The sequence below is a fragment of the Periplaneta americana genome, chromosome 16 (assembly GCF_040183065.1).
Source record: "Periplaneta americana isolate PAMFEO1 chromosome 16, P.americana_PAMFEO1_priV1, whole genome shotgun sequence".
NCBI lineage: Eukaryota > Metazoa > Arthropoda > Insecta > Blattodea > Blattidae > Periplaneta > Periplaneta americana.
Window position 1 is genome coordinate 162849021 of NC_091132.1, and position 22089 is coordinate 162871109.

Genomic DNA, 22089 nt, shown 5'->3' on the forward strand with positions numbered 1-22089 from the left:
TCTTCTTTGTGTTTTAAAAACATAGAAAGTTGGTTTCCATGTCTTGCTCAATATCCCTCCGCTGTCAAACATAATATTATCGGACATATTTCAATTTCTGTGGCCTTAAAATATAGGCTACAGAATGCAAGATTCCATTGCAGCTGTAGACTTAAATATCGTGTACTGCTTTGGGATAGAATTTTTTTTATTTCTTTCTCACAAAAGCTAATAATTATATCATATTGTTTTTGTGACCGTATGTTTATAATCTTATTTAATAAGATGGAATGCAAATAATATGAGGCATAAGTCATGGCAACTATTTTTTTTTTTTCTGAGAATTCGAGCATGGGTGGAAAATGTGAAATATAAAGGTGAAAGGACAAGGAATGGACGAAATATATGGACATATCACAACACGCCAACATTTTGCTCCTCATGTTTATTATGGTCATTGCCAAAACATATATATTTAATAAATACCATGCCACGAAATCAACCCACAAAATAATTATGAGCTAATGGAATATGCATTTATATTGTTATTCTGTGAACTTACCTCTTTCCTAGATACATAACCACAGCAATGCGGCACTAGTCATAAAATGACACAGCTGTGTGCTTTTGCGTTGTTGAAACTGCATGCAAACAGTACTGCCAACATATAATCTTAACTGCAAAATACTTTTGAGGCTACTGTATATTCACTTGAAAAGCTTTTGAATCTGATGAAAGTAGCAACTGTGTTTCTTTATTAAAGTAAGTGATATTCATATAACTGAACACTTTGATCACTGAGATTAACTAGCAATAACGCAGTATTATGAGAATTACCTCTTCTACACGAAGTGAATAATCTGTTATTATACGATGAAAGAGTAATGGAACAGAGAAAAATTCTCTACGGCGCCGGGATTTGAACCCGGGTTTTCAGCTCTATGTGCTGATGCTTTATCCACTAAGCCACACCAGATACCACCCCGGCGTCGGACAGAATCGTCTCAGATTAAGCTCCAACTCTTGGGTTCCCTCTAGTTCAAACCCGGGTTCAAATCCCGGTGCCGGAGAGAATTTTTCTCCGTTCCATTACTCTTTCATCGTATGACGCAGAATATCTGCATGGAAATATCATATGTACTTCGGTGCATTAAAATAATATATATGATATGCGTAAATCACTTCGTGATTTAAGACGGCGCTTATTCCGTCGGATCCCAGCCAACTACTCACTCACAATGAGTGCACCTCAACACGTGTGGACTTCGGTCCTACGTTCATAGACATCTGTGATGTAGTGCAGGGGGCGGCCACTAGAGGGAATCCAAGAGTTGGAGCTTAATCTGAGACGATTCTCTCCGACGCCGGGGTGGTATCCGATGTGGCTTAGTGGATAAAGCATCAGCACGTAGAGCTGAAAACCCGGGTTCAAATCCCGGTGCCGGAGAAAATTTTTCTCCGTTCCATTACTCTTTCATCGTATGATGACGCAGAATATCTGGATGGAAATATCATATGTACTTCTGTACATTAAAATAATATATATACTGTTACCAGTTCATTCAGCATCTATAGGTAGCCAAGTGGCCACATGACTTCAAGTAAATATGCGATCGAATTAGTCAATGTAGCACTTTGAGTGCTGGGTAAAATTACGGTGCTCCTAATGAAAAATTAATTTTTACTACAATTAAAGGAATGCACTAAGTTTTGAAAACTGATTCCACCTTCTTCTTCTAAGACCGATTACACACTATGAACTATGTATTGTGTGAACACCGCTTAGCTTAGTCTAACGTCTTCACACTACAACGAGAAATATGTTGCTACACAGTGCAGCCATCTCTGTATAGATAATTAAAACACGAGTTTTATTACATCATACGGAAGGCAGTTGGATCAAAGACCTTGTATATGATACGATACAAGGTTTTACGTTTGTTATGCGATGATAGAAATAAAGTTACACGAATTTGAACATCTGACTTTCTATTAATTGGTCAATTACATTCAAGTAATATAATTTTATAGGCTATAATTAGGTTAGGTTACCGGTGCAAGCGGGAAATACGTAGCTATGTTTTCAAAAAATTGCTCGGCGACCAATGTCAGCTATGCCTTATTTCGAGCGTTACTCCGTGCTAAAAAAAAGAATTTTCCATAGCTCGACAAACATATTACATATTTCTCGCTGAAGTGTGTAATGGTCCTTACTCTGTGTTAAAGCAAAGCATTTTCTATAGCTTGACAAACATATTACATATTACTCGCCGAAGTGCGTTACGGGCCACACAAGGAATCACTGTGATTTTCAAATAATTTTCTAATTTGGCAAAGTAGGTCATATTTTATAAATATATGTAAATAAATAAATGAATTATTGTCACTCTTACTCTACATAAAATTCCCCTCGAAATGGGAAAGAAAGAGGCGATCCCAGCTTTAATATTTCACGAGTAATCTTTCTCCAGAAAGCTGACTGACGTAGAAATATGTTACGTTCAATATTTCATATCATGCGGACAATTACAGAGGAAGTTCATGTTATGGAGATATAAATTTGTGTGATTACTTAATTTTTGTATTATAATTAAAATAAACTAAAATTTCGTATTCTTTGTGGCTATCAGGTTTCACGTGGAATATCCCACATCCTTTTTCAACTTATCCATTTACGTAAATATCACATTCAAACATAATTCGCCTGTGTGAAGGACCTTATGTTTCTTTTTTAAATTTAAGATTCAGGATAACTCTTTCAACATGCATCGCATTTGAATGGTCTCTTGCCTCTGTGCGTCCCGCTTGTGAAATACAGATTCCATAGATTAATGCTTTTAGCCTGTGTGAATGCTAACATTTTTTTCCAAGTATACCAATTACCAGAATCACTTTACACACACAGAGATTTAGAATAGCCTTATACCTGTGTGAATGAATGCATTTGCACTTAAAAATTACGATGCATGAATTTCACTTGTGTGTACGTGCATGTCTCCTTAATTTTGATGGTGCTAAGAAACGCTTTGAACAAATCTCGCACGTGAATGGCTTTTCAGCTGTGTGAATGCGCATATGCTGCTTGAGGTGTCCCGATTCCGAGAAATCCTTTCCACAAACGTCGCACTTGTATGGCATTTCACCCGCGTGTGAGCGTGCATGTCTGCTTAAATCAGTGGATGCCGAGAAACACTTTCCACACAATTCGCATATGAATTCGCCTGTATGAAAGCGCATAATATGCCGCTTTGTGTGTCCTAATTGCGAGAAACACATGCCACAAACGTCGCACTTGTACGGCTTTACACCCGTGTGTGAGCGTCCATGTCTGCTTAAAACTGTAGATGACGAGAAACACTTTCCACACACTTCGCATTTGTATGGCTTTTCGCCTGTGTGTATGCGCGCATGAATCTTAAGATTTGCCTTTAGTAAAAAACTTTTTCCACACACTTCACATTTGAATGGCTTCTCTCCTGTGTGTATGGTTTCATGTCTCTTGAGCTCTTGTGAGCTGCTGAAAGACTTCCCACAAGTATCACAATGAAATGACATCCCGTTTGTATGTAGAACTGCATGTCTCGTGACATCACGTCGTCTGCTGAAAGACTTCCCACAAGTATCACAAGGAAATGGCATCCTGTTTGTATGTATGACTGCATGTCTCTTGACATCACGTGGTCTGCTGAAAGACTTCCCACAAGTATCACAAGGAAATGACAACCCGTTTGTATGTAGAACTGCATGCCTCTTTATATCACTCAGTTGCATGAAAAACTTCCCACAGACGACACATTTGAATGATTTTATTTTGTGTGTATCAAAATGAAATTCCAGAGATTCTAGTGTAACAAAACCCTCGTTGCATATATGACACTTGATACAAATATTGCTTATGTCTCTAATTTCCGCACCCTCTGGTCTGTTGCTTCCGAACTGAGTCCATTTGTCTTGTCGATCAATGCTGGCTTGTTCTTGTGACACACTCTTCTCAACATTATCCACAATGCTGAAATGGATATAAAATTTATCGGTCTACACAATAACCAATTTCGTGAAAAAAAAAAAAAAAAGTATTACGCAAGCTGAACAAAATTCCGGCACACCGGCGACGCTGATATAACCTCTGCAGTTGCTAGCGTCTTAAATAAAAAAACCATAACTATACATCTAAGGCCGTGTCTCAAAGTCCATATTACACACTAGTGACTAGCAACTAGATAACTTATAAACTACACATTAGGGAGCTTTGGAAATGTATGCTTCAAACACGGCCTTCTTCATAGACTATTTTTTTAAAAACCATGGCATCACTGTGCAGCACTGAATTAAGAAGGCAGTGTACTAATCAGTTTCATTATGAGTTATGTGGAAAAGATAAGGGCTTAATATATTACAATTATGTTTAAAACCTTGCACAGAAGATACTAACAATGTCAGTGTTCAAAGTTAACGTGTTATTCTACATTATATTTACATTATTTCTCTTCCAAAGTATTTTCTGATTTCATAACCCCAAATTGCTGATGAGGTATCCTTGTTTGTTTAGTGAACAAGTCATCAATCAAGCAAGCATTTTCGTTTATTGGCTACTACGGACTTGATTGCTATGCACTACGTAGCATTGGATCATAACTTCTGACGTCACATTCGGCTATTTTGTAAACAACATTGTAGATAGTAGAAGTGTTTACTTCGCGAGCTCATTGCATCCCAACAGACTGAATGCTGCTCCAATTATCTATTTGGCAGGCTTTCTGAGAGGATGTACACATATACCGATTTGTAAGCAAAAACATCTGTTGAGAATGCAGTCAAATCAAAATTTATGTAATCGTAACATGTTAATTACATGGATTACGTTATTCGTTATCTATGATGAAACGTTCGTTATTATATGGTTTCAGCACTAAATTCAGTACGAACAAACACGTAATTTCCGTTAGAGTTTAATGCAATTTCATCAATAATCCAGTAGAATGAAAAATTATGCATAAAACAAAATTAATCCTTTGAATACAGTATTATTTTACATTGAGGACCACACAGTTGATGTCACTCCAACAAAATTACAATACAATGTTTGGAAGAAATAAACAAATTTAAAATTACATGAAAATGATACACAATAATGTGAGGTACACTGTTAAATTTTGTACACTGGTCTCCACATATCTTTTAAAGGTATTGTTCAAAGGTCCACCAGTTAGTGTCTGCAACGTTCACATTCATGATCCAATTATCTGTCACGGTATACCCATAAGCGAGCAGGTGCAGTGGCCTGTGACCAGTTTCGCCATAAATTAATAACATCCAGATACGATTAGAAAACAATGGCATCTCGTTATGTTTCAACTGCTTCGAACTGCACGTAAGCAGCAATTAATGACGAAGTGAATGTAAGCGTATCGTCCGCTCCATACAACTAGCTCTGCCACATGATTCGCGTACATAAGAAGCAGTGTTGCCAGCATACCACAGCCCTGTTCCCATGCAATGTGTACACGAATATTAACGCGATTTATTCGAAATCTGTATTATTTTCCATTCTAATACTACTGTAACATGGCCATACATAGCTTAATCTATCATCTTACATGAGATAAAAATGCAATTTTGAGCAGTATCATAGTCTACTATATATAGTCACGAAGCTTGAGTTTTGAGGCTGCTAGAAACAATTCTGTGACTCTGAAAATATTAAGAATAGGACAAATGATTATATGACATTTTGTGCTAAGAATGTCTTCGAAACTAAGTTCCGCAAAGGACAGTAACTCCTCGTGAATCACCCTGTAAACCACAATGTAAAGAAAGTGGGGTGAGTGACAGTGATTCTCAAATTTCACTCAGTGATTGCTTTGACTAGAACCAGTTGAGTGGTCTTAACATACCCATTTGATGATACTTCATTAATCTATCAAAACACAACTTCTCAAAATTTGCTGAACTATATAAATACTCTACATACAAAAGTTTAATTTACTAAATAAAGATAATAAATTAAATAAATTACTGCTGATTGCCACAGTCAAAATAAAACGCTACAGCAGAATTTGCCAATGCTTGAAAATATTAATTGGTATTGTAAAAAATAAAGTTCACCAACTTAAGGATCAATAGAATTAAGACATGTAAAAATAAAAAGTAAATCCTACTGACAATTTGAAGAAGTTTCTATGAAACAGATGTTATAACTTCACATTGTTCTCTGTTTTTATTCAGTTCTTGACCAACACCTTCCTTTCTTTAGGTTAACACAATGTTAGTCCATTACGTCTCCGTCCATTCGTAATTTGGTCCTAATTTTACGTTTGTCCAGTTACATGTTTGTCCTACATCAAATTTTGTCCACAAATCTTTCGTCCATGTTATTTTAGTATTAGCCTATGTGAAATTTTGTCCTATATACATTTTGTCCTTAACTGATCAAGTCCAAATTTATTTACTTGAAATTAATATATTTTTTTTTGTTTTATTGGGTTCTTTTACGACGCTTTATCAACATCTAGGTTATTTAGCGTCTGAATGAAATGAAGGTGATAATGCCGGTGAAATGAGTCCGGGGTCCAGCACCGAAAGTTACCCAGCATTTGCTCGTATTGGGTTGAGGGAAAAACCCGGAAAAAACCTCAACCAGGTAACTTGCCCCGACCAGGATTCGAACCCGGGCCACCTGGTTTCGCGGCCAGACGCGCTGACCGTTACTCCACAGGTGTGGACACCAATAGAATAAAGACATGTAGAAATAAAAAGTAAATTCTACTGACAATTCAAAGAAGATTCTATGAAACAGATGTTATAACTTAATATTGTTCTCTGTTTTTATTCAGTTCTTGACCAACACCTTCCTTTCTTCAGGTTTGCACAATGTTAGTCCATTACGTTTTCTTCCATTTGTAATTTGGTCTTAATTTTACGTTTGCCCACATACATGCTTCTCCTGCATCAAATTTTGTCCACAAATCTTTCGTCCATGTCAATTTAGTATTATGTGAAATTTCGTCCTATTTATATTTTGTGCTTAAATATTTAAGTCAATATTTATTTACTTGAAATTTTTATAGCTGTGTTTATTACAAAAAAAGAATCACTGAAATAAAACATGATATTTATTTTTAGTTATTTCAAAGAACAAAGATCATGCCCATTCATAGCTGCTGTTTCTTAGAAAGTGTATTTTCCTTCTCTAATTTCCATCCTCGGAGTTCTGAGAGTTGCTGTGTAATTTCATTACAGGTTGATCGATTCTCATATCGCCCATATATCCTGGTTCGATTCTTATTATAAGAGTGGTGTTGATAACAGTAGCCATCTTTTATGAACAGTGGTTTATTCCTTTTTTGAAGTAATTACTTTGCGATCAATACCTGATAATTTTAAGTAATACTAATGTATGCACTTCCCTAGCAACACCTGTTCATTTTTGAGTTCTTTAGTACTTGGTGTTATATTCTTGGCATCTGTTTAAAATGTGCTTCAAATATCCGAATATCCAAAATAGATCACGATTGGAAAATATGTATATTGGACTAAAGTTTGTGGATTAAAATATTTCTGGACGAAATGTTGGATTGAACGAAAATGTTTGGACAGACATTCTTGAAAGCTTTCTTTATCTTCAAACCTTTTCTCTCCCTTTCGTAGTAAAAAACAGTTATTTTAGATAATCTTGCCTGCATTTCATACAATGAAAATCTGACAGGAAACACAAACTAAAAATGCAGTGAAAAAAGAACAGAGAGTCGAAAAGCTCCAGCTAAGTTGGCGTTGCGAGGGTAACACAATGTGTATGTACTGACCGGAAAAATTTATTGCAAGTGTTGCAGCACTCGAATTACGCAGCAAGAAAAGCGGCAAACTAACATAATGTACAGGGATTGCAGCCATAGTAGAAATGTTGCTTATCAAATAAGTGACATGATCGTACTCTAAATGGGATCATGGTCCTCGAAGGACAGCAAAATAGTACAGGGGCATATATAGTAGGAGTTGCAGTATGTTAATTATCATTGTAACAATTATTTTTGAGAATCTTATGTAATTTCACTATTAAGATATATTCAGGTGTTAATAAGAATAACCACACAAATATAGTAGAATTCATTCCCTACATCTTCATTAAATTAAGTTCTGAAAGAACGGAAGAAGAAAAACCAGCACAGTACACTAACCTGTCAGTCAACACTTCATCCTCTTCTGAAGATACTTCCACATTCTGTTCCTGCTGAACTCTGTCCACATCGAACAAATCTTCCTGGAAAATGAGTAAATAATGAAGAAAGCTTTAACTGACCATCTGAGGCTTTGGTTTCGTATGTCACAAACCTGTGTTTGAAACCTAATTAAGACTTTTCAGTAAGGTTGTTATGACTTTTATAAGAAATAGAATTGGTTCCCCCCTAACTGCTTTGAATTACATCTTTTCAAAAATTCTCCCAAAAATTCTGGTTTTTGCTTGTATTGAAACGCACTGGAGGCAAGTTGCAGCTTTGAAAATATCATCATCTGATGTATAATTGTGTTACAAAATACGTAACTAGAATTTGTTACGATATTTGATGTAAATAAACAGTAAAAAATTAAATACTGACACATAAATATATTTGGCTCTATATATCATTGCTCAAACTTTGATATCCCCCAAAAAGACAGACTCTCTAATATGTGTACTTCTAAGATAAATAGCAGAAAATAACGGTTTTGCCCCCAAACATGCAAATTCGCTTTATTCAATTATACTATAAAATTATATGTAACGTAAAATGTCTCCAGGGCTTGAGAAGATTCACAACTCGAAAACGAATAAGGAACAGAACGTGAAATTTATCACCATTGTGGAACATTGCAAGCTAATAAGGAACTGTTTTCATACACGTAAAGAATGTCATGGCAGTTCGAAGTCCGCAACAAAGGTTATTAATGCCGATTTTTATAACTCTAAGTCCAAGAAATTATAAAAATATATGGATTAAAATATATACAAAATGCAGAATGAATCAATTGCGAGCAGATGATAGCTACTGAACAACTGAAAAATGGGGCGTATTTTCACAGATTTGTTTATTACAAAATAGAACGAAATCCTTTATAAACGAAACTGTCTTATTATTATTATTATTATTACTACAACTGCTATTGCTACTGTTGTCATCATCATTATTATTATTATTATTATTACTGTTATTATTAGTATTATTATTATTATTATTATTATTATTACTATTACTATTATTATTAATATTATTTTAATCCTACTTGTCTGTGGTGTAATAATCATGATGATGATCAGGAACACATTCTTCCATACTGTCTATCCATAAACCACAAAAGAAGTAAATTAAAATCATCAGTACAGTTGCAAAAGACACAGCCCTGTAGTATATATTGACTAGACCTCAACTCTGGCTACTAAAGTGCTTTCGGAATAAGAAGGCATATAAGGCGGAGCTAGTTCAGGCCGGTCTATCTCGACTAGCCAGTGACAGTGAAGCGGTGTTGCCTAGTTAAATCGTCGCGAAGTCTCGCTGAAGCATCGCGTATTAGTTTCTTTCTTGCGCGCACAATATTTATGGCTAGGAATGAATTTTAAGCTGTGCCATTCGATAGAGCTACGAATTCTGAATCCAACAGTACAAGAATGACAATTATATGTTAACTGGGTCGCGTGTTATCGCTTTAAGACTAAACAGAGATATCCAACCTACAATATACAGGATATTTTGCTCTGAAGTCCCTCTCTGTAAACGAAGATAGATTCTGTTTTCTGTTTTCAAATTCAGACGTGGATAGTTTTCCCTTGTGTAGTGTGTAACTTACCGTAACAATGTCTCTTGAAGGTATTGCAAGTGGCTCTGATGTTTCATCTGTTATACGCAAAAGGATAGTTCTACACTCACAGGCGAGGAGTACTGATTTTTTGTATATACTGCTTATGATGCAGTGCGTGTCAGTTTTTCACAAACAAAGAATTTGACTGCAGAGGCGTGTGGTTTAGAAGTACTGTACATAAGTTATCTTGTATTCTTGGATAGGGCAAAGAGACAATTCAAATAGGTGGTATACCAGTATTTACCTCTCCTGGAAAATAACGCAAAATAAACGTGATAATTATTTGGATGATTTTCAGAACCGTGTACTACTTCATCGTATGATATTTTAAATAGACTATAGTAGTACTATGTGTTAGCAGTGCCATTATAGAACTTAGAAAGCAAGAAGAAAGCTGAGAATAACCAAAGATACGATTTCCGCTTTTCATTGCAATATTATAGTGGTATATGACGAAATATTGCTTAAACGTATGAGATATTTGATTGATATTGTAAACATAAACACTCTTGCCTCTTTTTCGATGAGTTATACGAAGAGTATTAACAACGTTCTTCCTTAAGAGCATTTAAAAACTTTATAAGATAAGCAATTTAATTACATTTCACTTTTAAAATAAATACAGGCATGCTAGAAACGAGAAGATTTTACAATTTCGAAGCTCAATTTATATTTTAAAAACCTCGCGTTATATATAATATAGGTCTATTACATTGTATACGTTTTTCTAATATACAAATTTACCTTCAATATATTAACGATATTATTGGGTTATGGTTTTCACATTCACTAACTACCTCCGCTCGTAGGATATGCCACAGGCCAGAATGATAGAACATAGAACCCTGGACCTCAAGGTAGGTATAAGCCTGAGGATTAAATTAAATTAGATAGGCTTGATTTAACAAAGTAAAAGAAAGTAATCTTCAATTTCAGTATGAGTACTGAATTAGACCTACATATCAACAGATACGCTTATATTCTTATAGCCGGATTCTTAGCCAGAATATAGAACCTTGGACCTCTAGATACGTAACAGTTAGAGAATAAAATTGAATTAGATAGACTTAGTTATACAGAGAAAAATAAAATAATCTACAGTTTCAGTATGAATACTGAATTATGTATGAACACATAATTATTATGCTTATGTTGCATTATAACCGGATTCGTAACCAGAATATAAAACGCTGGACCCTAAGTAAGGTATAAGCTAGAGAATTAAATTAAATTATATAGGCTCCATTTAACAGAGGAAAAATAAATTACTTTTCAACTTCAATATCAATACTAAATTACGCATCTACAAACATGTTAACGTTTTCTTATCGCTAGATTCATAGGCTGCCTCTACAAACAAACTGTATCTCATCTTTCCTCTGGAGAAATAAACAATAATAAATTGAGCACTGCTGTACAAAGAAGTCTGAACATTTGGGTAAAGTTTCTCGCCCTTAATTTTTTTCAGGAGATAATTTCCACATGTCAGATAGTGCAATACAATATGCAGCATTCCTTTTTTAAATTAAGACATTCTTTGTTTGACATTAGCAAAGTAAATTTCTACATATGTCACTTTATTTCGCAAGTTAGTGACTCCAAGATCTACTGATCTGTGAAGCGAAGAATAATAATTGGGATGAAAATTACTTCAGTAAGAGTAATTATATTTAAACATTACACATCATGAGGGAACAAGTCTCGACCCGTCCGCTCGCTGCACCCAGCAGCGACTGATACTGATATTTTCTGTCCTTATCTGTTGTCTCTGTCTTCCACGTCTCGTGCACCGTGTGACAACGCCGTACTGCTGCTATCACTCGATTGGCGTAGGCCATATGCCTTCTTATTCTGAAAGCGCTATAGCAACAGGCATCTATAATGGACACCGATCAAAATACCCCTTATTTCTCATGAAAAGCAAAAACTGAATACATTACAGTGGACTATAATGGACTTCATGTTGTCAGCAAACAGCTGGATACATTAAAAGACGGTTTATTATTATTATTATTATTATTATTATTATTATTATTATTATTATTATTATTATTATTATTTTCTTATAAACTCATTTCTTAGCAAACTGGGTGAACTTCAAAATCTTTTGTCAGTTTTGAATAAACTTATGCTATATCAGTTTGAACCTATGTTTCAAAGTCTAACATACTAATTGCTACACCAGTACAACAAAGGAAAGTTCTATAAAGTCCAAATAAAATCCCGTGATGTAACATTAACTTTCCCCGTGCATTCCAGATAATTCACTGTTACCAACAGAATTATACATTTGTTTATTATTATACTATTTACAATGTAAAAATCAAAGCTGCCAAATTTAGAAAGCATTGGAAAAAAGAGAACAGTTAATAATGTTCAAGATTGTTAATATAAGGTGACCAGACATTCCAATTTGGCCGGGACAGTACCGGTTGTCTGATTCATGTCCCTTTGTCCCTACCAGGTTCAGCTGCCATGCGAAAAAGGTCCGGTTTTCTCAAGTCAAATGAAGTGACCAAAGATTTAAGATTCTAAATGTAAATGTTTAACTTTCAACATTAGTGAATAGTTATGAAGGAGTGTAGGCGAAGTTAGCATGCTAGTGTTAGGTTAAGTATTGGAAAAAAGAACTCACGTCATGACGTAACAATGTTTCTCGCATTTCATCAAGTAAACCCAATACAAAAATGAGTCAGTAGTAAAATTCCTAGCATGTCAGACATGACATTCTGTATTCAATAATACAGGGACATCATTTTATTTCTACTATCACTTCTAATAATAGGCTGGCTATAACTTTGGATTAATGACTGAGAACTGGAAAAAACGATTGCTATCTCCTTCCACGACTGCAGTTCGATGATACTGGCATAAAATACAAACAAATCACTTTACTAGGTATAGGAGGAAAGAAAATTAGTTCACCCATTTACGTAAACTAGGAAATATCGCGATTTTGTGTTTGTATTTTCCAATAGAATTTCTCTTTAATCAAAATATAGTATAGTATTAACAATAAGTGAGTTTTCTCACGAATTGAGCTATCCAGTCGGACGTATTCATTATGCAGTGTATATTATACTGACTACAACATTTTAGCATACAATAAAGAGTGTGAATCTAAATTGAAAAATAATCATTATATAGATATTTGGACACATTTTTTAAAATGGTGGCCGTTGATTTCCATACATGCTTCAGTTCTTTTCTGCATATTATCGCACTATAGACTATTGTACGTAATTCCAATTACCGGTAGCAGTTTGTTCCTTCGTAATAGTAACTCATGTTGAAATAATTCTGTACCTACCCTATAAAAGAGTACCTTAGGTACTGTAAATTAAGTCTTCATTCTTCCCGATCTCAAAAGATAAAATTATACAGACATGCCGAGTATTGTCCATCCAAATGATTCTGTCGCAGGGTCGTAGACATGAGGGGGGGGGAATCACATGACAGTTTATTACTTAACGAGGCCCTTTTATTTTACTTATTTTTAACAGTTGTATAATATTACGTAGACTTCCAATTCCTAACAGAAATTAATATTTTCAGAAAAGAGATAAGACAGACCAGCCATTAGCTTTTACAGAGGGTCGAGCAGAAGTGTGTGGGGAGGAAACTAGGATGCGACGTAGGCAAATGGACGACAGTACAAGTACGAAAATATAATTCAATATTGAAATCTCTTTCGTCACTGGAAAACGCGAATATTTTTCTGGAACATACTATACTCACTAACTCAGTACTGTTAACTATGACTGTAAGGCAACTTTGACTGCATATGCCACCTTGGTTCTGTGTGGGATTGGAAGTTCACTAGTAGAGGAGGTGGGAGTGAAGTACATTTAAAAACTAAGGTACAATAAAAACTGAAGTAAAAGTAAATTGATGTCCCGGTATAATATGGCATGTTGAATCAATTTTGCAACCATAAGATTATTTACGTTTTCATGGCTCATAAGTTGAAGCCCCTGTAAGTGCAGAAGGATAGAGGGAGCAAGAAGTAATTATGTAGTATTTTGTACCTGAATCGGCAAAATTACAACCAAGAGGGGGATCTTGTGATAGTTACCTATTTGGTCCCAGCTTGGACTCTGAGGAATGTGGTCCCTTATGTTAATGGCTATGACATACTTAAAATAAGCACTACTGGTACATCTGCATATTAATAGTGAACTACTTACATCAACTTCAGACTTCACCATAGGAAAGGTAATAGGCACTGAAATGTGTTCAACTTTTATCTGTGATTTGAGATCCCAGCAGTGGTCCACGCATTCCGTCTTCATACCCGTCACTTCCAGATGCGATAAATTGCCTTCCTACAGAAAATAAAGTCATCTTGGATAAAATTATTGACCTATTTTAAAGTACAATATATGTGTAATAACTTACAATCTAGTTCTGCTTGGCAATCACTGACTATTTCAACATAGACAACAAATTAAAGAGGAATACAGAAGGCAGAATAGGAACTAGATCATAAGAGACACAGGTAACGTCTGATAAAAGGCTAGGGTTCCTTCCGAAAATACTTTACATAGGTACTACAATAATACTGTATGTGTAACAGACGCTGATTTAGATCCTATACAATCTGTGTAAATGTTTTTCGAAGAAGAATATTTGATTCATAAGGACAATACCGAAGTGGAACTGTGTGCTAGTTATGTGAGCAAATTATCGCTCACAATATATCCAAGATTGTTTTAAATATGCTACAGAGATGACAAATGTAACCATAGCAACTTTACAGTATTTCGCCATTAACAGCTACTTGGAAGAAATTCCTAATACTATCAACGTGTAAGAGCTAACTGCTAGCATATTACCACTTTATCCACAGCAGAAGTGAAAGATCCTACGGTGAAGCACTCTAATTTAGTCTACTGAATATAAAGTGCAAAATGTATATTTTTCTTGCACTGTCAAGCAAACAGATAAACAAAATAGATAGTGAGTCTTTTCAGTTTACCTCTGATAAAGTGTTATTCTCCCCTATTTCGTAGGGGTCATCCTGTTGTTGTAAGTCCAATGGATCAGAGTCAGGTTCCATCTTGATCACATCCATCACTACTGGAAAAAAAGGTTGCATAATTGGCAGTGATTGACACAAAATGAGCTGTGATGAAACACTTATTTCAATTTGCTATCACAGAACTAATTTAATTTTCTAAACATGTCGGTAAGTAATAATGTTACATAGTAATATGATCATATTCCTCAACCACCCAGGCATGGTCACTCTGGCCTTTGCGGTTGGTCACACTGCTTATATCTCCATTTAAAATTTAATTGCGCAGCTGTGATTCTGTGCAATTGTTTATTGTTGTTGATAAAGACCTCTGTCATAGGGGTTTGTTTGTAACTGCCTCTGGCAGTATTTTATTGCATTTATATTATTTCGGGCAGTATGGCAGACCATGCCTGGGTGCTCACTGACTAGCAAGCCTTCTCCTTCGTATAATGTGAATTTGAAAATCCTAAGATCATAAATAACAAACGTGGCTCTTCGAATGCAGTGAATGTACACTGGTGGCCATAATTCTGGAAACTTTTTGTTTTTGTACTGAATTATTATAACATCTGCATTGATTCACAGATTTATACAATTGAAAATGTTACTCATGACTGTTTCGTTAATTATGGGGTTATAATAAAGGTATTATATTAAATCCTGAATATTTTAACAATAAATAATCATTACTATGTGGGAAATTATGTTTTTGTCGTTTAAGATCTAAATATTAATTTCAGATTTCATTATAATTTCCCATTATTTACTGTAATAAAAACTGGCCCATTTTATATTTTAAGATTATTGTTCATCGGTAGAAGCATTGTTGAGCACTGTTAGCATAAAATGTGGACATTATTATTGTGTTTCTATCATTAGTCTGACTTAAGATTTCGTTAGGTTAACATCTGATTGCTTTACAACAAATTTTATTGATCATTTTATCACAATGGATCCACGAAAGGACTGGACACCTTCTAGGGCAGTCACGCTTCGAGAAGAAGGCTACACATTCAAGGAAATTGCAAGAAAATTTGGTAATGGTGCTACAGTGTCTGGCATCCAGAAGGTATGGCAGAAGTACAAATCCACAAAATCTTGTAAAGGAACACTTAGGGCTGGTAGAAAACCTAAAGTAAGTACAAGAGATGTGAGGCAGATTTGTCGATTACTATTGAAAGATCAAAGGAACTCTTCTAAACGACAAGAATATAATTTCCCACATAGAAATGATTATTTATTGTTAAAATATTCAGGATTTAATATAATACCTTTATTATAACCCCATAATTAACGAATCAGTCACGAGTAACATTTTCAATTGTAAAAATCTATGAATCAATGCAGATGTTATAATAATTCAGTTCAAAAACAAAAAGTTTCCAGAATTATGGCCACCAGTGTAAATGCTCCTAATTTCAACAGTACTATATCACGATGGTATGAGGACGACAAAGGAAGTAGCCTCTTATGATCTCGATTGCAACGAAGATTTCGTGATAGTAAGCGAGCATGTGTCAGAATCTGAGTTAGAGCTGAGTGATGTTAGTGAGAGCGATGATCAAAATATGAATGATGATCTTCGGGTTCACGAATAATGTGTCTCACATTCCAAGAAAGAATAGGACTGTCGTTCAGGTATCCTCCATGCATCACTCAAATCTTTTTGATGATGTAAGTGATAAATCAGAAATTATTGCATGTTATAACTTGACTAATGGTGACATGAAGTGTGCACAAAATAGCTGTGGTCGCCGAACCAGACGCTGGCCTACGGCCATATTTTTTTTAGAATTCTTCACATTAGCACAATTAGTGCATTTATCATGTACAGTTCCTACAATGACAACGAATTAATTTCCAGAATGTTTTTATCATGAAGAATCTTGAAAACGTACTCGTAACTCCCGATATGCATTATTAGAAACAACAAGTTCATTACTTTTGAAACCCGAGTCTCCAGCAGAAGACTCTTTGGCTCTAAAACGGCTGTGTCATCATTTGAAGAGGAACTTGAGAAGCAGAAAAATTTCTATACCTGTCCGCCAAAGAAGCAACAGAAAAGAGCATACATTTGTCATTGTTGCAGGAAACCTCTCTGTTTGGAGTGTACAGTGAGGACATGCTTGTCCACACCTGTGGAGTAACGGCTAACGCGTCTGGCCGCGAAACAAGGTGGCCCGGGTTCGAATTCCGGTCGGGACATATTACCTAGTTGAGGTTTTTTCCGAGGATTTCCCTCAACTCAATATGAGCAAATGCTGGGTAACTATCGGTGCTGGACCCCGGATTCATTTCACCAGCAATATCACTTTCACTTCATTCAGACGCTAAATAACCTGAGATGTTGATACAGCGTCGCAGAATAACCCACTAAAAAAAAAAGAGACATGCCATAACTGCAATGGCACACGGTAAGGAAAAATTGAAGTAAGTGAAAAGAAGATCCCAAATAAATATATGTAAATTGCAATGTTTCAGTGTATCCTAAAAAATATATTACATTTTTAGAATTTGTAGTTTTATAACAAAAGGACGTTCTTGTTAAAGTAAAGACCAATTATGTACTATGCAGGGTCTAATCTGAAGATTAACATCGAAAAATGTGTAAAAGTGCAAGAAAAAAATCACAGAATTGATCATTTTGAAAATCCCTTTAATTTTAACAACATTTATGACAGCCTTAAATATTATCAAAATAGTATCTTTATATTATTCATTTAAATAATTTCAATGTGACAATCTTGTTTCAGACATATTGAAATATATCTGGAATAATTTTCAGTAGTCTGTGCTGTTTTGTTATTTTTATATATATTTTTTTTCTCAGCGGTCTCTGTGACCATGTCTGGGTGAGTGTGCAACTTAATTTAGACCTGGGTGGTTAAGGGATATTTACTAATCTGTAATTCTGACGAAAAATCAACTACATTTATTTTCGGTCTTACTAATAAAAACTCTAAATATACAGACGTTTAACTGTCTTATACTTATACAATGAGTAGCTCGTTTATAAGTCGTGTGTAAATTCCTTACTAATAATCACTACATACGTCGTGTATAACAGTATGACTGTTACATAGCTACGTCATAGTTTCGTCATTACTTCGTTACGAAAGGTAATAGAATATCTGAGGTTCTCTATTGCATCCGGTAGAGGGCTCTAGTGTGGCGTGTTAAATATCGATAGTACAACTGGCTCTAATCGATTACCACACTACATTTTGGTCAAAGAGTACAAGCTACAGCAATATTATTCTTATTATTCTGTGCTCTTTGGTTTGTTCTTCTGTGGTTACAAGGTAACCATCATCATAAAATGACAGTCGATACGAACAGCTGTTAGAGGGGCGGCCATTTTTTCGCTATATACAACGCTTAAACAAGGGGTTTCGTGTATATAACTACTGCAAAGCAATTCCCATTGTATAGTTACAGCCTGTTTATACGTCCATAGCTTGTTCACGGTTTATTAGTAACGTTTTCTGTCTCAACTCTGCATAAGTCTCGTATAAAAACTATACACGGTTTATTAGTAAGACTGTTTATGTACAGACAATGTACTTGAAATATATTAACGAGTCTATAATATGGTACTGATTTTACCATTGTTTTTGGCTAAATTAAATGGCTGTGCTAAAGGATTCATGTTATTCCCATATTACATATTGGGATCACTTTGTACCGGTCAGTGTAACTTTGTACCTGTTCCCGATTTTATACAAGATTTAATTTCACATATCCTAAGTGTGATAGGGTCTATATCTTTGGTGCTTAAGCCCATCTCCATAACCCAAAATCTCTATGCCTTGCTTTCTATCTATTATGTCCGGTCCCTGAAGAATATCTAAGGCTCCAAGTGGTAAATATTATATTCTGTTTATAGTAGCTGGTTTATGTACGATTTTCAGCTATATATATTTTATGTATATAATTTTATTTTACCATTACAATTATTATAAATGTTAATGCTCATTCTCTCTTCTTTAAAATACAATAATAACCTAGTTGACATAAATAATTCCATGTCCTGCAAAACTCATAAAATTAATCCGACAGTGCTGTTTTGGTTCGATTCCAGGGTTACTTTGTGCCAACAAATAAAAACAGATAATGTTCAGTCATATGACTTATTGTAATCTAAATTGCTATGGTAATTACTTAACACAATATTATTATTAACAGTTTGAACGTTTTCGCCGAATCTTGGCATCTTCAGACATAATTAGTTCACATCTTATGAAAACATTGGAATACATATTAAAATGTGTTAAATAATGTAAGGAATCTTGCAGTTAAAAGTTAAAAACATCAAAAAGATAAAAACAATTATACATATGAAGTCACTATATATTTCATATAATTAAGCATATTTAACTAAAACCAGTGCAAATGTGTGGCGAATATTATCTGTTTTCATTTGTTGATACTTGACTTACTGGAACTTATAAAAGATGAATTCTAAATTACTTTGTACTGCTACAGTTTTGTAGGCAAAAGCATTTAAATTTGATTATTCATAAATTTAATCAATTTGTTTATTAAATAACATCAGGCAGTTATTACATGAAATTAATATAGACTAACTACTAGCTCTACTACAGACACACTTTTAATTTTCATTGAAGAATTTATTTATTTATTTTTATTACTAAGTGCCACACAGTTGACTCATTAATGAAATTTCTTTGACCGTGTTTATTTAAGTATTGTTCTAATTTTTACACTCGTCTTGTATTTCCATAATGGATTGAAATTTTTAGATGCCATGATGTCAAAAGGATTCCCCAAAGAGAAGACAATGAGCAATAATGCAAGATATTACAGGAAACACAACAGATTATAAACACTACAAACTTTGTCAACAAGAAGCTATATGTTTGTGTTCCATCATAAGGCAAACAATAGTGATAAATTGCAAAATAAACACACAAATATGTTTTCACCGAGTGTGTTATTTCTCTGTGCTATGATCATTTTGTTATGGTCTTAAGTAAAGGCCTACAGTCAATGGCTTTGAACTGCATGGTCCCATCTCCAAATAGAAAATCAGTGGTAACGTCAAGAAGGGAAGGCAAATGATGTGACCTGACCAATTTGAAGTAAGAAAGAAAATTAATAAGTTAGTAAATAAAGAGGGCACATGTGAACGGAATAGGCCTATGTTAAGATTGTGAAGAATATGATTAGCGAATTAAAAATAACTTATATCAAATGTTTGTGTAGGCAATAAACACATAAAAATAATGTTTATATTTTCGTTTGTAGTGCTAGTACATTGTAGGCCTATTGCTATATATATGGTAAATATTCTACGTTTTTGAATAAACTTTTGGTGAATTTTTACTTTGATATTGCTAGTATAGGGAATTAAAAACAAACACTGAAAATACATTATTTTTCTAGATTGGAGTAGTAGAAACTCGATGTGATAAATGGGATAACTGTGGTACCACCCAACCCGCCCTAAATAGGTTCCTTACGGATATAGGAAAATCGTCGTACTTGAAAGAAGGCGGCCATATTTCGTCTTATAATGTTATTTGAGGTGGAGTGGGAGAATATTGCAGTGTCGCCAACTGTGGTAATCATACATATTATCATACACACCTAAACAAACCTAACCTAAAGTGCTACACACCTATTGTAAACATTCCTCACGTTTAGCACACCTGTCGTAACTTTCCTCACAGTTTCATTTCCTAAGTCGATATTGGCATCCCTGCTACACCTATAAAATGTCGTCTGCGGGAATTCTGAGTCATCTAATTCAAGTGAAGTGTAATTGCGACACTGTTAATTACGTTTCCGAAGTTGTTTCTGTGTTATCTTAAGGAATTATTTTGTCATTGCAGTGATAATTGCACTTATATTGTACAATAAACATTTAAATGTGTCGTGGCTGAGATAAAAGTGTTCTAAATTGATTTCCTGCTCCAAAACTACAGTAATAAACGTGTGAATATTCGTAAGAAGTCCGTTGTAAGTGGCCGTAGGAAACTAAAAATTGACCGAAATGAAATTAATAGGAAAATACTTATGTGATACAGTTTCCGCAGTTAGCCATGTAACTCTGTACCACCACTAAATGTAAAATTTCACCTTTTAAAAATATGATTCTTGATTCAACCCGTAAAATATGTAGATTTCTTAAATAATTCATTTTTAAACAATAATTTGAAAAAATATTACTGTAGGTAGGCTACAGTAAGAATAAAAATATGATACAAGTGGTACAAAGTTACATCAAATGACTTTAGCTATTAAAATGTATATAGCCTACTTACCTCTTTTATTATAATTGCAAGCGCGCTTACACGTATTTTTGTTTATAATTTCAATGTTTAAACCTAATAACCACACTTCAACAATGCCCAATATTCCGTCTCCTTTCAAAACTAGAAAATAGATTTAAATGGAGTCAAACGTTTTCACATAAGATTTAATTGCATTCAAAGGTTTCACACAGGACTACCGATACTCTACAAAATGAATATAACACGATGGATTTAACTGCAGTCACGCTAGAATCAAAAATCTTGTAACGCAAGAATATAGATATTTCAAGAATATCAGATTATGTTACTGTAACCTCATTGTTACAGGAATACTCGCACAGTAAGTACATATAGCCTGAGGACTGTTTTGAACGTTGATTGCAAATGGTCACGTAGTTATATTCTGGTATTAGCGTAATTCACTTGACCCACTTCAAATATAGAAAAACGAATGCAGTAAAATTTACCACGGCTGCCACTACTCTGTTGATAATAAGAGACAGGGGTCAGAGGTTGTTGGTACACGGCCTTCTTGATTTTAATATTTGTTAAATTTAATAAGAAAAAGTAGCAATTTGTTGTTTATTTATTTATATTGCTGATAATTGTAACATCAAATATAAATAAACAAAACAACTCTAGCTCGCCCCTGAAAGAGTATTACTCATAGTCAGGGGCGGATTCCTGAAATGAAATTAAGAAGTATATAATACAATATTTGTGTTATGTCTACTGCCATGATCTAGACTACTACACAATAAGAATATATAAATTGAAATTTACATTTATTTCTAAAATTCATACCTAACTTTTTAAATTAAATACTACAGCTATTAGAATTGACAAGATTAGGATATATAAATATAAACTTGTTATAGGCTATATTCTTGGGCCTAAATTAGCCTGCTATGATTAAATAGGCTACTCTAGCAGTGTTGCATTTTGGTTCAAACAATCTTGAAGAATTGATACGGTACCTTT

The 22089-nt window shown here is 34.4% G+C and overlaps 1 protein-coding gene across 2 annotated transcripts; it reads right to left on the reverse strand.

Moving 5' to 3' along the window:
- Nucleotides 1–393: 393 nt before the first annotated feature.
- LOC138691701 (zinc finger protein 235-like) lies at nucleotides 394–21621 on the reverse strand. 2 transcript variants are annotated; one of them, XM_069813964.1, is made up of 5 exons: nucleotides 21118–21621; nucleotides 14789–14889; nucleotides 13998–14135; nucleotides 8154–8236; nucleotides 394–3988 (listed from the first exon to the last, which is right to left on the reverse strand). In XM_069813964.1, the coding sequence occupies exons 2-5, from the start codon at nucleotides 14882–14884 to the stop codon at nucleotides 2953–2955; spliced, it is 1353 nt and encodes a 450-aa protein (XP_069670065.1). In that variant the 5' UTR covers nucleotides 14885–14889; nucleotides 21118–21621; the 3' UTR covers nucleotides 394–2952. The 2 variants fall into 2 exon arrangements, with proteins under 2 accessions (XP_069670065.1, XP_069670064.1); XM_069813963.1 differs by lacking the exon at nucleotides 21118–21621 and having other exon boundaries at nucleotides 14789–14992.
- Nucleotides 21622–22089: the final 468 nt, after the last annotated feature.